Source organism: Doryrhamphus excisus, chromosome 1 (assembly GCF_030265055.1).
Source record: "Doryrhamphus excisus isolate RoL2022-K1 chromosome 1, RoL_Dexc_1.0, whole genome shotgun sequence".
Taxonomy (NCBI): domain Eukaryota; kingdom Metazoa; phylum Chordata; class Actinopteri; order Syngnathiformes; family Syngnathidae; genus Doryrhamphus; species Doryrhamphus excisus.
The window spans coordinates 15,219,784-15,232,777 of NC_080466.1; the positions used below are offsets into that span (position 1 = coordinate 15,219,784).

Here is a 12,994-nt window from a genome sequence, read left to right on the forward strand (position 1 = left end):
ACGATCTCCGGTCAAAGAGAACATTTAATAACTTGCGTCCATATCTGACTCGTAATGTCACATTCAACACATATTTACATCAATATTATATTTATTTAATAAATATTACATATTATTGGAACGATATAGTATTCAATTGAAAATTCAAATAAAGTTTTCTAAGAATGTGTGCATCATCTAAAAACGACCCCTACGTGTTTCCGGTATGATAGATGTTTGTTAGCATCGCTGCTGTCTCGCTTCAAAGCTAACAGGTAACATATTTGGACTACATTATTTCTGTTATTCCTTTTACTTTGAGGGACATGGAGATTAAATGATTACGTTCTAATTAAAGTATATTGCTACTCGACTTAACTTCTTGATACAACTGGACGTCACTTCTTCTACGTCACAAAAATCGTGTATTCATGCCCAGTGATGGCAGCAGACCAGACAGAACCGGAGGTCCCGGAGAACGCGGTGGGCAGGCGTGTGTCTTGTAACGGGGAGCGGGCCACGGTGCGGTTCGTGGGTGTGGTTCCCCCCACGGCAGGTATTATATGATGTGTTATGATGAAGCCCGTCAAACTTACATTACTAAGTCATTGTACATGGTGCTGAGTGTGTGTATGTGTGTGTCCCAGGCTTGTGGCTGGGGGTGGAGTGGGACGAGCCAACCAGAGGGAAACATGATGGCCACCATGAAGGAGTCCAGTACTTCACTTGCAGGTAAGTCCCATGAACGCAACCCAATACAGAGGTCCATGTTCTTTAAACTAGCGCTCACTTCCTGTCAGATACCCAAAAGGAGGCTCCTTCCTGCGTCCGGCTAAGGCCAGCTTTGGGTCGGACTACCTGACGGCGGTGAGGCGCGTGTACCACGTTGACGCTGAAGCTGTGCTCAGCGAGGAGATGTGCATCTCGTCCAAAACTCTGGAGTGGGCGGCCTTCAAGGAGCGCAGGTGCGCATGGAGACCTCCGCCAAGGCTTTGATGAATCAGACGACCATTTAGGAAGGTCACATGTCTTAAACACAACACATGAACATCATGTATGTTCGTGTTTACATTGCTGTATCACGTGGATGAGTTGTTGAGCACTTTTATGACATCACTGTTATGTTGAGTGCCATCTTGAAAGACAACCTTGTGTGTGTGTGTGTGTGTGTGTCCGCCTGCCTGCTTCAGTATAGAAAGTCTTCAAACAGTTCTTCTTAATGGCTGTGATGTGAACGGGCCTGGAGAAGACGGAGAGATCCAGAAGACAACACCGAGTATCTTTTTAGTCGTTCTTAGTCATCTTAGTTCATTGTTGTTTGTCAATTTGGAAGCTTTTATTGTGAAAGTTACCTGGCGTCCATGTTTTGACCTTTGACACGGTGTTGAGATGTGAGCATGTTGGACCTGAGTTCCTCTCTGCTGTGTTGCTGGGACGACATGGTCGCCATCGGTCGTCAGCTAGAACATCTGGAGGCTCTTCAGCTCAGGTACCGGATTACGCCTCTCGCCGCCGCTTGCTTGTGACCTCTGACCCCGTTTTGTAGCTTTAACAGATTACGTTTACCCTCGGACCCTGTGAGCCACTGCCAAGCCTTCTGCAACCTCAAAGTCCTCACACTCATCAGCTGTGAGCTGACCTGGACTGAGGTACATGTTAGCATGTTAGCATTCTAGACCATGAAACCTTCATTCAGGATTAAATAGTTTTCTCCTTTCAGATCCTGCATTGCGCCCCCATGTGGCCACAGCTGGAGGAGCTTATCCTGGAGAACAACAACATCACGCAGCTGCACAGGTGAGACTCGCCCACACTCCATCCTGGCTGTTTGAAGTTGAGTGGGCGTGGCCGCGCTAACTGCTAATATATGCGGTGTGACCTCTTTCAGGCCTGAGGGCATCTTGCAGAAACTCAAATGTCTCAACTTGTCCAAAAACCCGGTGGACCAGGACAGCCTGCTTAACATGGCCTCTCTGCCCAGGTCAACTAGGACATAAAGATATTCGTAGAAGAAGAAATAGCGCCTCCTGTGGCTAACATGTGAAATGCGGCTTCTTCATACATGTGTTTGCAGACTGGAGCAGTTACTTTTGACCGAGACCGGATTCTCCCACATTCGGTTCCATGATGCTGCTGCAGGTACATGATGCTTGTTCTTCACGTACACTTGACGACTTGACCTAACGTCATCTGCGTGTTTGTGCCGCAGGAGGCCGGACCGCCATGTTTGCGTCACTGAAGAACCTCAACTTGGCGCGCAACAACATCACTGAGGTGAGCTTTAACATTCACAGGAAGTGCACGCTCGTATTTTAGAATTAAAGCTGTTACATTATGTCGTCAGTGGCGTGTGATTGACGAGCTGGGCAAGTTACCCGCTTTGGTTCAACTTTGTTGTCGCGGCAACCTGCTGGCCAGCAGCGACCGGAACCCTCAAACCGCTAATCAGATCGTTATCGCCAAACTGGGACAGTTAGAGGTCCTCAACAACAGCAAGGTGAGACCTGTGTGTGTGTGTGTGTGTGCCTAGGTTCATGGTTGTGTTGTCATGGTTACGGGCAGATCCACCCTCAAGAGAGGAGGGGGGCGGAGTGTGACTACCTGAAGATGTTTGGCGAGGAATGGCTGCAGGCGAGGGGGAAGAGTCAGCTCAGCGAGGAGTTCACACGTCAGCATCCTCGCTACATGAGCTTGATTGACAGTAAGCTCCGCCCACTAATCGTTACAGCCATGACCTTTCAACGATACAATGTCGCCACGACTGAAGTTGTGTACTTGTCTCAGAATATGGCGCCCCAGAAGAAGGTGAAGTGAAGAAGCGACAACCGTTTGCGCTTAAAAATCAACTGTTAAGTAAGTCCTGCCCTGTGATTGGCCAGCAGGAGGCACATGGAAAGTTGTGTAATGACTGACTGGCCGCCACTATTTCGTCTTCACTTTCAACCGCAGACATCACGTTTATCTTTGTTGACGACGGCGACAGAAGGCCCGTGGAAAAGAAGCTTCTGGGTAAAGCTGTCAAAAAAAGCTGGTTTGTTAAGCAACCAGCAGCCCATAATATTATCGTGTGTGTATGTGTGTGCTGTGCAGCCTCCATGGAGGTCCAGAAGGTCAAAGGTCTCCTGTCTAGACTCATAAAGGTTCCTTCGGCCGACTTGAGGCTCAGCTACACTAGCGCCAAGGTGCTTGCCTGCTAATGTGTTGACACCATGCCCACATTAATGGTCACATGATGACGTGAGGATGATGATGTTTTTTTTGTTTTTTTTCCCCAGGTTGCTGACAGAGAATTTGATATGGACAGCGACTTGAAGACATTGCTCTTCTACGCCATCGACGACGGAGACCACGTCCTGGTGCGCTGGCTCTAAACACACACACACTTCACGCATAGACTTAAATGGCAACCTCCATATTCATTGCGCTTGTCACCAATGAATGACATCATCATTCATTTTTAGCCACGCCCTCAAACTGATCAATATTTAATAAACTAAATCAATGAAAGAAAATAGAATATACATGACGTTTGTTGAATCATCTCACTAAAATGAACATAAAAGACCAACTGTATCTTTATTATAAAGCATTTTTACTAGAAATTAATCAAAACATAAAAAGCCTAATCATGGAAAGATGTCGTCATTAGCACCATTCCATAACATCAACAATAATAATAATTGTTATAAAAGTGTTTATTAATAAAAAAAGTTTTTGATTGTTCATCACAGTGTAAAAAGTTAAATATTACTCAACGTCACATGATCAGCTGTTTACTTTGCCGCCGCCGCCGCACAGCCGTCATCCGGGCAGTGACACGTGAAGCCGCCGAGGCGCGGCAGACAGAGGTGACCGCAACCGCCATTGTCGGCGCACACGTTGTACGCTGAAAGAACAAAAATGTGATGTCAGTGATGTCACCTGACCAGCAGCCATGCTAGCTTGTAGACACATGATATGCTAGTTCTCACGTTAGCATTGCATTACAAGATGATTTGGTCAGTATGTAAACCAGGGGTCTCAAACTCAATTTACCTGGGGGCCACCGGAGCTAAGTTCTGGGTGAAGCCGGGCCGCATCAGGTTTTCAAAAAAAAAAAAAACGCATTTATTAAAAACTGGAAGAAAAAAATCAATAAAAAAATGCTTTTGCTTCTGCTATACCCTACACTTTTTCAGTATTTTGGTTCTGGTTTTCCACACCAAAATATCTGATAAAATATTCCACTGTTCTCAAATATCTTAATTGTTATTTTTCTATACACAAAATAAGATTTTAAAAAATATTAAGAATAAAGACAATAAATCAATCAATCAGTAATAAATAAGTAAAATAATAATAAAAACCTAAGAAACCACATACAGTTGGTAGAGAAATTATTTTTTTCAGATTCAAATGTACAGTATTAACAGTTATTTAACCTTTTAACATGAACATTAATGAAACTTAATAATTTGACCCAATTAGCAAGTTAGCATCGTACTCAGTTCCATCTGGGAGCAGCGTCGTAACTTTAACAACATGTTTGATGAGATGCTTTATCTTGACGTGTATTTTCGTTTTATTCCTGCATTTATTTGTACCCAGCGTCATAAGCCTTTAGCTTCATTGCTAATCCAAAGCAAAACAGGGCGGGGTAACAGGGTAGGGTAACAGTATGGGCGGGGCAAAATCATGTTAGTGTCCGGTGTGCACACAGCTTTAAGCTGTCATTTCAACAATAAACTCAAACTAGCGTCTCGCGGGCCAAATGCGGCCCGTGGGACGCGAGTTTGAGACCCCTGATGTAAACAATGTAGAATAGTACAAGCATACCTTGTGGACACCGCGTCGTGGTTGTGGTGATGCCGTAGAGTCGAGAACGTTTCTGCGGCAGAAAGTCATCGGTCTCTTTTCCCGAGTGGAGATCAACAGCGACCACGGCCTCCCTGATCAAAACATGTCCGTCGATGATGTAATGTCACTTAACTGCCTCAGCTGGGTGCTAGCGGGGGCGAGTAGTACCTCCTCCAGTCTGTGTAGTACAGCGTCCTCCCCACTGATACCGCAGCAAAGGGATACTGGATCTTCTCCACCATCTGACGCCGCAGTCTGTGAGCCACATCCAAACACTCCACCTTACGACTTCCTGCACGGTTTACGCAACAGTTACATCTAGAAGCTTCCAGGCACTTCCTGTCACATGTCACCCACCTGCGTCCGCCCAACATAGTTGTTGGGTGTCGAAATCAAATGTCAACGCGTTAGGAAGACCCAGTTTGTCTTCAACTAGAACTTCCCTCTCCGACCCGTCCATGTTGGACATCTCAATCTTTGGACCGTCTCGGTCCCAGTCTGTCCAGAAGAGCTGCCTGCACACACACGCAGCTTCCTTTATGATGATGCAACATTCATATCACCATGGTAACAGTATTATTTGTTATCGTTTGTACTTTACTGGTAATAGATTACTATGACCACAACAGCAGTACTACATTGGTCTGACTGACCCGTAGGCGGGGTTGGTGACGATGGCCCGAGGGTTGACGAGGTCCGTGTCAAAGAGAACTCTGCGCTGGCTGCCGTCCAGTTTGGACACTTCCACCGTGTCCCTCACCGAGTCGGTCCAGAACAGGAGGCGGGCCACATGGTCGATGGCGAGTCCTTCGGGACTCTGCATGTCTGACCCATAAGAACATGAGAAGAAGGTCCAGGAGTTGCTCCATTAGGTGGCGCGCTTACCTTCAGTGACCACGGCTACAACATCTCCTCCACCGAGATGAGCCTTGCTGATGGCGGGCGCCGTGATGTCACTCCAGTAGACGCTCTGGGTTAAACAGTCAAACGCCAACGCGATGACCACACGATCCTGAAGATACCACACAAGATGAAATTGGTCAACAAGGTCAGGCGACAGGAAGTGGAAGGAAGGACGGACGGACGCTGACTGACGGGGACATGCAGCAGAACTTTGGCGTCATTCTTCTTCATGCCGTATTGGTCCAAAGGAAGGAGCTCGATTTTCCCGCTCTGTGCAAACAGTATGTGCGTTCCAGGGGTCACGGGGTGGACATCGGGTCGTGGCGTCGGTCCGATGGGAGTAGGAGTGATGGCACGTTGGATGCCTGTACAGGAAGACATTCCTGACATTCCTGGACACAATCGGAGAAACGATTGACAAAAGTGTAAACTCACACAAGGGGGCATTGTCGCTCGTGGTTCGAGTGCCGGTAATCTCCCGGCCACCGGCGTCCACACACCAACACTGTCCCACGCTCTCGTGACACTGCGTGGAGCGGTACGAGCCGTCTTCATCACACTGAGGAATCGGCACTGCCGCGGCGGTGCGCCTCATGAAGGAGAAGAAGCCGTAAGAAGATGAGGTCGCCATGGCGCTCTCACGTTCCCGTTCGCATGCGCTCTTCTCGCGTTCTGAGGACACAGAAAAGACTCAGAGTGAGACATCACACTCTGCTGCTCCCTGGTGGGTTCATTCATTCATTCATTTTCTACCGCTTTTTCCTCACGAGGGTCGCGGGGGGTGCTGGAGCCTATTCCAGCTGTCTTTGGGCGAGAGGCAGGGTACACCCTGGACTGGTGGCCATTCTTCGGGCGAGCCAGCCAATCACAGGGCACATATATAGACAAACAATCATTCTTCGGGCAAGCCAGCCAATCACAGGGTACATATATAGACAAACAATCATTCTTCGGGTGAGCCAGCCAATCACAGGGCACATATATAGACAAACAACCATTCTTCGGGCGAGCCAGCCAATCACAGGGCACACATAGACAAACAACCATTCACACTCACATTCATACCTATGGACAATTTGGAGTGGCTAATTAACCTAGCATGTTTTTGGAATGTGGGAGGAAACCGGAGTACCCGGAGAAAACCCACGCATGCACGGGGAGAACATGCAAACTCCACACAGAGATGGCAGAGGGTGGAATTGAACCCTGGTCTCCTAGCTGTGAGGTCTGCGTGCTAACCACTCGACCTCCGTGCCGCCCCCCTGGTGGGTTAAGTTAGTTAAAAATCAACATCCAGGTGCTTGTAAAGAGACACCTACCTGAGGAGGCGGGGCTACAGTGGACACCGTCCCCGTGGTAACCATGGCGACATTGGCAGCGGAAGGAGCCTGGCGTGTTTGAGCAGACGGCGTCCTTGTGGCAGCGTTCCGTTTCACACTCGTCCACATCTGAGCAGGAGGAAGGGTCAAAGGTTAAAAAAAAAACACCCCCACAGGCGGACAGGAAATTGTTGAGCACCGAACATACCGACGCACGTTGTCCCATCGATGGCGAAGACGAAACCGGACACGCATTTGCAGCGGAAACTTCCAGGATGATTGATGCAGACGGCGTTCTGTCCGCAAACGCCCAACGTATCCTGACACTCGTCGACATCTGTCAATCAAATATGAGCATAAAGACAAAAGATGTTCAAAAGATGTGTCGCCATGGAGTCCGTCTCACCCTGACAACGCAGCCCGTCTCCGAAAAACCCCGAAGCGCAGTCACAGGTGAAGTGGAGCTGCGGTCCTGCACGGCATATGGCGTTGACGTCACAGCCGTGTCTTCCCGTCAGGCAGGGATTCTGTTCCGGAAGCAGAGCTGCCACGGAGACAAGAGCGGGTCAGTCATGTCCTGACAGGAAAGTGGACACAGATGTCCCTCGTCTTTCCCGCTGAGTCCTGTTTGCTTTGCTAACATGGGTCCCCGTCTCCCCTTTGAGGTATCTGCTGACCTTTGCCCCCCCAGCTGAGGAAACACATGCAACATCTTTGACGACGTCTTCATTCCACACACTAAAGAAATGCATGGATGTTTTTTCTTTGAAGCTATCCAGCTAAGCGGAAGCTAAATGTCCATGAAATGTCGACCTATCAGCTCAAGACGACACAAAAAGGAACATTCCACTCGTTTATCTTCATAGCAAGGTTGTGCTAAGAACACATCAATATCTACAAAAACATTCAAGTCGTCCTTGCGCCAAAAACGTGGGCTCACGTGGGGGCAGCAGCCTAAGCAGGAAGCCCAGATTTCCCTCTCCACAGCGACTTCCGAATGATCCTGAGGTGTTCCCAGGCCAGTTGAGAGACATAGTCTCTCCAACGTGTCCTCAGTCTTCCCTGAGGCATCCTACCAGTTGGATGTGCCCTGAACACCTCCCCAGGTGTATACATATATACGTAGACAAACAACCATTCTTCGGGCGAGCCAGCCAATCACGGGGCACATATATCGACAAACATATCGACAATCATTCTTCGGGCAAGCCAGCCAATCACATGGCACATATATAGACAAACAATCATTCTTCGGGCGAGCCAGCCAATCACAGGGCACATATAGACAAACAACCATTCACACTCACATTCATACCTATGGACAATTTGGAGTGGCCAATTAACCTAGCATGTTTTTGGAATGTGGGAGGAAACCGGTGCTAACATCATGGCTAATTTCATTAACACATGTTGTAGAAGATGAAGGTTCGCTGACCGTGAACGGAGCCGATCTTGTTGCTGGTAGCCGAGCGTGTCAGGTTGTGACCGGCATCAAACATCACAAAGATCTGATCCACGGTCAGCTGTTGGCTGGACGGCACCATTCCGCCGGTCTGGTCGTGAGGGCAGCCATGGAATGTGATGGTTTCACGCCACTCGTAGCTTCCGGTGTTGACGTCGCCATTCGGTGAGGTGATGGTGTAGTGGCGTTGAGAGGACGAAGTGATCACTAGAAGAAGAACACGCTTACACCATGTTTGGCTAAGCTGTACTAGCATGTGATGTGAAATCATGTGATCGTGATCATTACGGTTTTTGTGGTGGGAATAGATGTCCTGGTAGGGCCCGATGTGGACTGTAGACCCGAGCTCGATGGCAGGAAGTTGTCCCTCCAGTCGGGTGCTGACCACAAGGTGCTCGTGTTCATTGATGCCGTGAAATTCCTGCTTGATGCTCAGACGCTCGTTCCCGGGCTGGAAAATGACCTCACCCTGGCAGGAAAAGACGCCGCCTGTGCAAAGCGACATTGTTATTGATGACCAACGCCATTAAACGTGATGACTCACCAATGAGCCGGAACCCGTTGTGGAATCCCGGTTGCTCCAGTGCGAAGGCCCAGCCGATGACTCCTCCCAGTGATGACAGCGGCAGGAGGGAGGGCCCTAAGGTGTCTGGGATGTTGCTTACAGCCACATACGCTCGCCCCTCGTTGGCTACGATGTACGCGTGCAAGTCGCTGTTGAGTTCTGTTTCGAGGAACCCGACAGACACGCGTCCCAGGACTTTTCCGTTCATCCTTTGAGCTTTGCCTGCAAACAGAAGCATTCATTCATTTTCTACCGGTTTTTCCTCACGGGGGTCGTGGGGGTGCTGGAGCCTATCCCAGCTGTCTCCGGGAGAGAGGTGGGGTCCATCCTGGACTGGTGGCCAGCCAATCACAGGGCACATATATAGACAAACAACCATTCTTCGGGTGAGCCAGCCAATCACAGGGTACATATAGACAAACAACCATTCACACTCACATTCATACCTATGGACAATTTGGAGTCGCCAATTAACCTAGCATGTTTTTGGAATGTGGGAGGAAACCGGAGTACCCGGGTGGGATTGAAACCTGGTCTCCTAGCTGTGAGGTCTGCGAGCTAACCACTCGACCGCCGTGCAGCCCCAAACAGAATCAAATGTGTAATATGATCCAGCCTGTGCGTGATAAGCCAACATGGACCTACCCTCTGCCACGCAGTCCCGCCCACTGCCGTAGAACCCGGTCCTGCAGTGGCAACAGTAGCCGTCACGGTGATCCCGACATTCGGCAAAAGCGGAACATTTGTGTCTGTTGTGTTGACACGTGTCCAAATTATAGGCGAAGACTATGAAAAGAGAAAACAGCATCATCAGGTTTTGTTGCCTACACCTGGTTTTGAGTCCTCATCAAGACCAGTAAGTGGGTCACCATTCACATCCAGATCGTCATCTTCATCAAGAACCACAATCTGCGGCTGCTTTAGGTTTGTGTAGTGAGCTTCTACTGGATCACGGACTGGAGAGTGTCTCGTCTCAGGTGCAGATGGCTGCTGAGGGTAACCTGGTTCAGGTTTATCTTGGTATCGCTGATCAAGACGGTCCGAAGAGTTCTGATCACGGTGGTCCGGGTTTTTCTGTTCTGGTTGGTCGGGTTCTTCATGGGATCCCTGATTTGGGTGTTGTGTTTTTTCGTGGTACGTTGACTCAATTGGTTCCTGGTGTCTTGAGTCCAGTTGGTCTGGATATATTGAGACTGGTTGATCGGGTTGGTTGTGATATCTCTGTTTGGGGGGTTCTGGTTCTTCATGGTATGTCGTCTCAGGTTGGTCAGGATATCTTGGCTCTGGTTGACTTGGTTCTTCATAGTATCTTGACTCAGGTTGGCTTGGTTCTTCATGGTATCTTGACTCAGGTTGACTTGGTTCTTCATGGTATGTTGACTTGGGTTGGTCAGGATATCTTGGCTCAGGTTGGCTTGGTTCTTCATGGTATGTTGACTCAGGTTGATCAGGATATCTTGACTCAGGTTGGCTTGGTTCTTCATGGTATGTTGACTCAGGTTGGTCAGGATATCTTGACTCGGGTTGGCTTGGTTCTTCATGGTATGTTGACTCAGGTTGGTCAGGATGTCTTGGCTCAGGTTGACTTGGTTCTTCATGGTATGTTGACTCAGGTTGGTCAGGATGTCTTGGCTCAGGTTGACTTGGTTCTTCATGGTATGTCGACTCAGGTCGGTTGTGGTCGGGGTATCTCTTTTTGGGTTGATCTGGATGTTCAGGATTTCTTGAAAGTTGTTCTGGTTCTTCAGTGGGTTTTGGCTCTTGTTGTTCTGGACTTTCATGGTATGCTGGATCAGATCGGTTGTAGTTGGTTTGCTGGTCCCAGTCGGATTGATTGTATGATGATGTTTCGTTGGTCTCGGGTTGGGGATACTGTGTCACCAGTTCTTCTGGTTCTTGAGCGTCCATGTTGGTCCCAACTGTTGTGATCTCAGACTTCGGGTGACCGGTTTGGTTATGTACTGGAGTCTGAGTCCTCAACACATCCAGCCCTTCCATCACTGTGGTTAGCTGACTTACATGCGTTGATATGTCCTCTTGTTGCCATGGCAACATTGTGGCATTTCCTGGTCGGATGTCAACAAATTCGGGCGTGGCTCCCATCTCATAGACCCAAACTCCCACCTGAGCCGCATTGGTCTTTCTGTTAAGACGGGACATGTTTATCATGCGGGAACAACAATTCCACGTCATGTGACGTCACATACTCTCCCAGCTCCGCGATGGAGGTCTCGTTGTTCGTGGTGGTGCGGAAGTAGACCCCTTGATGGTTGAAAAACCATCCCTGCAGCATGCCTTCGTTGAAGCCGGCCTCCAGGCGGTGCTTGTGGCCCGCCACTACGGTGGACAGGAACTGCAGGCCACCTGCAGGGTACAGCAGGATGGCGCAGGTGGAAGATGGCATGAAGACCACCACCAACTGGAAGGTGTTTCTCTAAGGGAATCAAGACAGCTAGCTAAGACCTTTGAGTACCACAAGCAGCAGAAAACTTCTTGGTCCTCAAGAACAGCTTAGACCCAACAGAGTGTCTCACCTCCACGTCCAAGCCATCCCCTCTATCGGACGTCCCGGCGGCGGCCACGTTCTCCCAGGTGACCACCAGGATGCTGGATGCTTTTACGGTGTCGTCCACCAGGAAAGCCTTCCTAACGTGCGCAGTCGCTCGACTCAGCATGGAAGGGTCCGCGTCCTCTCGGAAGTAGACCCTACCTCGCCCATCGCTGGTATCCAGGTCTCCAAGTAGCGGCGCCACCATCTTGAAAGACGCAGGCATCTTGCCCAGGTACCACTTCTCGGCCGGAGGCTGCACCACTGACACAAATCCATTGGTGTTGATCTGCGAGCACATTGTGTTTTTATTTTCATGCTAGCCAACATCTATGCTAGTCGTTGCAAATAGCTAATTAATTGTTTACATGATGACAAAAGGACAACACATTGTTAGCATGGGGCATTAGCATTTTATGGTGGCCCATGTGACTGGTAATGGGAGTTCCGGTGATTAGCTGATCTTCTAGCAAGATGGCGAGCCACCTCAACATGGCGGGTCAAGTCAATAGATGATGAAAAAGGTCCGAGTTTGCCTGAAGGCAACACAAAAGACTTCTTAAGAGTCCTGTTGTCTAGGCGGGGGAGGGAAGCTGGGTGGAGGACACCTCAGATTTGACCACGCCTCCTCCAATCTGGATTAGGTCACATGACTTTAGGAATGTGCCTTTTATCACTTTTATTTTGTCAACACACACACACACACACACAAGTGTGTGTCCATGAACTTAATGCTAATGAGCCCCAATCATGTCAGCACTGATCAAACTAAGACAAACTAATGATTCATGATAATTAATCAGTAATCATTAGTTTTATTGAGGTTTGATTTGGCATGTGACTAAAACAAACTTTTTTCAAAACAGTAAAATTAAAGATTACTTACTGCTGGTATTGCTTGTATTCATAAAATAAAAGTAAAAAAAAAAAGTAAAAAGTAAAATAAAGCCTTCCTTTTTGGTTCTGATCATTAATAATACAATATAATTGAATGGGAAAAATACTCACATAAACTTTGTGGAAGTTCTCGCTGAAGAGCAGCAGCGATCCATTGAGGGAAAGTTCGGCGGTGGAATCAGAGCCGGACTTCAACTGCTGGTCTCCTGCTTCTTCTCCAAAGGGGAAAAGCTGGTCTAGTTCTAGAGCTCTGGATCTCAGGAGGCTCAGGCTCAACACACAAGACCAAGACCAAAAGCTGAACCGGAACCGGCACATCTCGGTACTGGAGTACAAGCAAATCAGGGCGTCACTGAGGAACTGGGGACGACGGATGAATGGAGCGCGCAGTACGGAGCTCACCTCGGGGGGGCGGGGTCACATCACCGTGTACCCACTTCCGGTTGGTGTGTTTTCAAAAGGTCCTTTAAATAGTGATCAGTCTT

The 12,994-nt window shown here is 48.6% G+C and overlaps 2 protein-coding genes across 2 annotated transcripts; one reads left to right on the forward strand and one right to left on the reverse strand.

Moving 5' to 3' along the window:
- Positions 1–189: 189 nt before the first annotated feature.
- Positions 190–4,179, forward strand: tbce (tubulin folding cofactor E). The gene is made up of 17 exons (XM_058065367.1): positions 190–254; positions 419–535; positions 627–711; positions 780–944; positions 1,170–1,255; positions 1,369–1,468; positions 1,526–1,628; positions 1,700–1,776; positions 1,868–1,960; positions 2,054–2,118; positions 2,189–2,253; positions 2,324–2,476; positions 2,542–2,680; positions 2,764–2,832; positions 2,929–2,988; positions 3,070–3,161; positions 3,255–4,179. The coding sequence occupies exons 2-17, from the start codon at positions 421–423 to the stop codon at positions 3,348–3,350; spliced, it is 1,563 nt and encodes a 520-aa protein (XP_057921350.1). The 5' UTR covers positions 190–254; positions 419–420; the 3' UTR covers positions 3,351–4,179.
- LOC131122135 (nidogen-1-like) lies at positions 3,584–12,958 on the reverse strand. Its single transcript, XM_058065361.1, has 19 exons — positions 12,621–12,958; positions 11,599–11,901; positions 11,272–11,498; positions 9,934–11,207; positions 9,710–9,850; positions 9,044–9,286; positions 8,788–8,988; positions 8,473–8,706; positions 7,444–7,581; positions 7,246–7,374; positions 7,038–7,166; positions 6,154–6,390; positions 5,911–6,083; positions 5,701–5,827; positions 5,469–5,640; positions 5,173–5,330; positions 4,984–5,107; positions 4,795–4,907; positions 3,584–3,865 (listed from the first exon to the last, which is right to left on the reverse strand). Exons 1-19 carry the CDS (start codon positions 12,825–12,827, stop codon positions 3,753–3,755), a joined length of 4,443 nt encoding a protein of 1,480 aa, XP_057921344.1. The 5' UTR covers positions 12,828–12,958; the 3' UTR covers positions 3,584–3,752.
- Positions 12,959–12,994: the final 36 nt, after the last annotated feature.

Bases quoted from the DNA above. Each gene is read 5' to 3' on its own strand.
- tbce (XM_058065367.1), top strand. From the start codon at position 421: ATGGCAGCAGACCAGACAGAACCGGAGGTCCCGGAGAACGCGGTGGGC. The intron at 1,777-1,867 runs GTGAGACTCGCC...GACCTCTTTCAG, and splicing joins AACATCACGCAGCTGCACAG to GCCTGAGGGCATCTTGCAGA. The intron at 2,989-3,069 runs GTAAAGCTGTCA...TGTGCTGTGCAG, and splicing joins CGTGGAAAAGAAGCTTCTGG to CCTCCATGGAGGTCCAGAAG.
- LOC131122135 (XM_058065361.1), bottom strand. From the start codon at position 12,827: ATGTGCCGGTTCCGGTTCAGCTTTTGGTCTTGGTCTTGTGTGTTGAGC. The intron at 11,902-12,620 runs GTGAGTATTTTT...ATGTGCTCGCAG, and splicing joins AGAACTTCCACAAAGTTTAT to ATCAACACCAATGGATTTGT. The intron at 5,641-5,700 runs GTAAGCGCGCCA...CTTATGGGTCAG, and splicing joins TGTAGCCGTGGTCACTGAAG to ACATGCAGAGTCCCGAAGGA.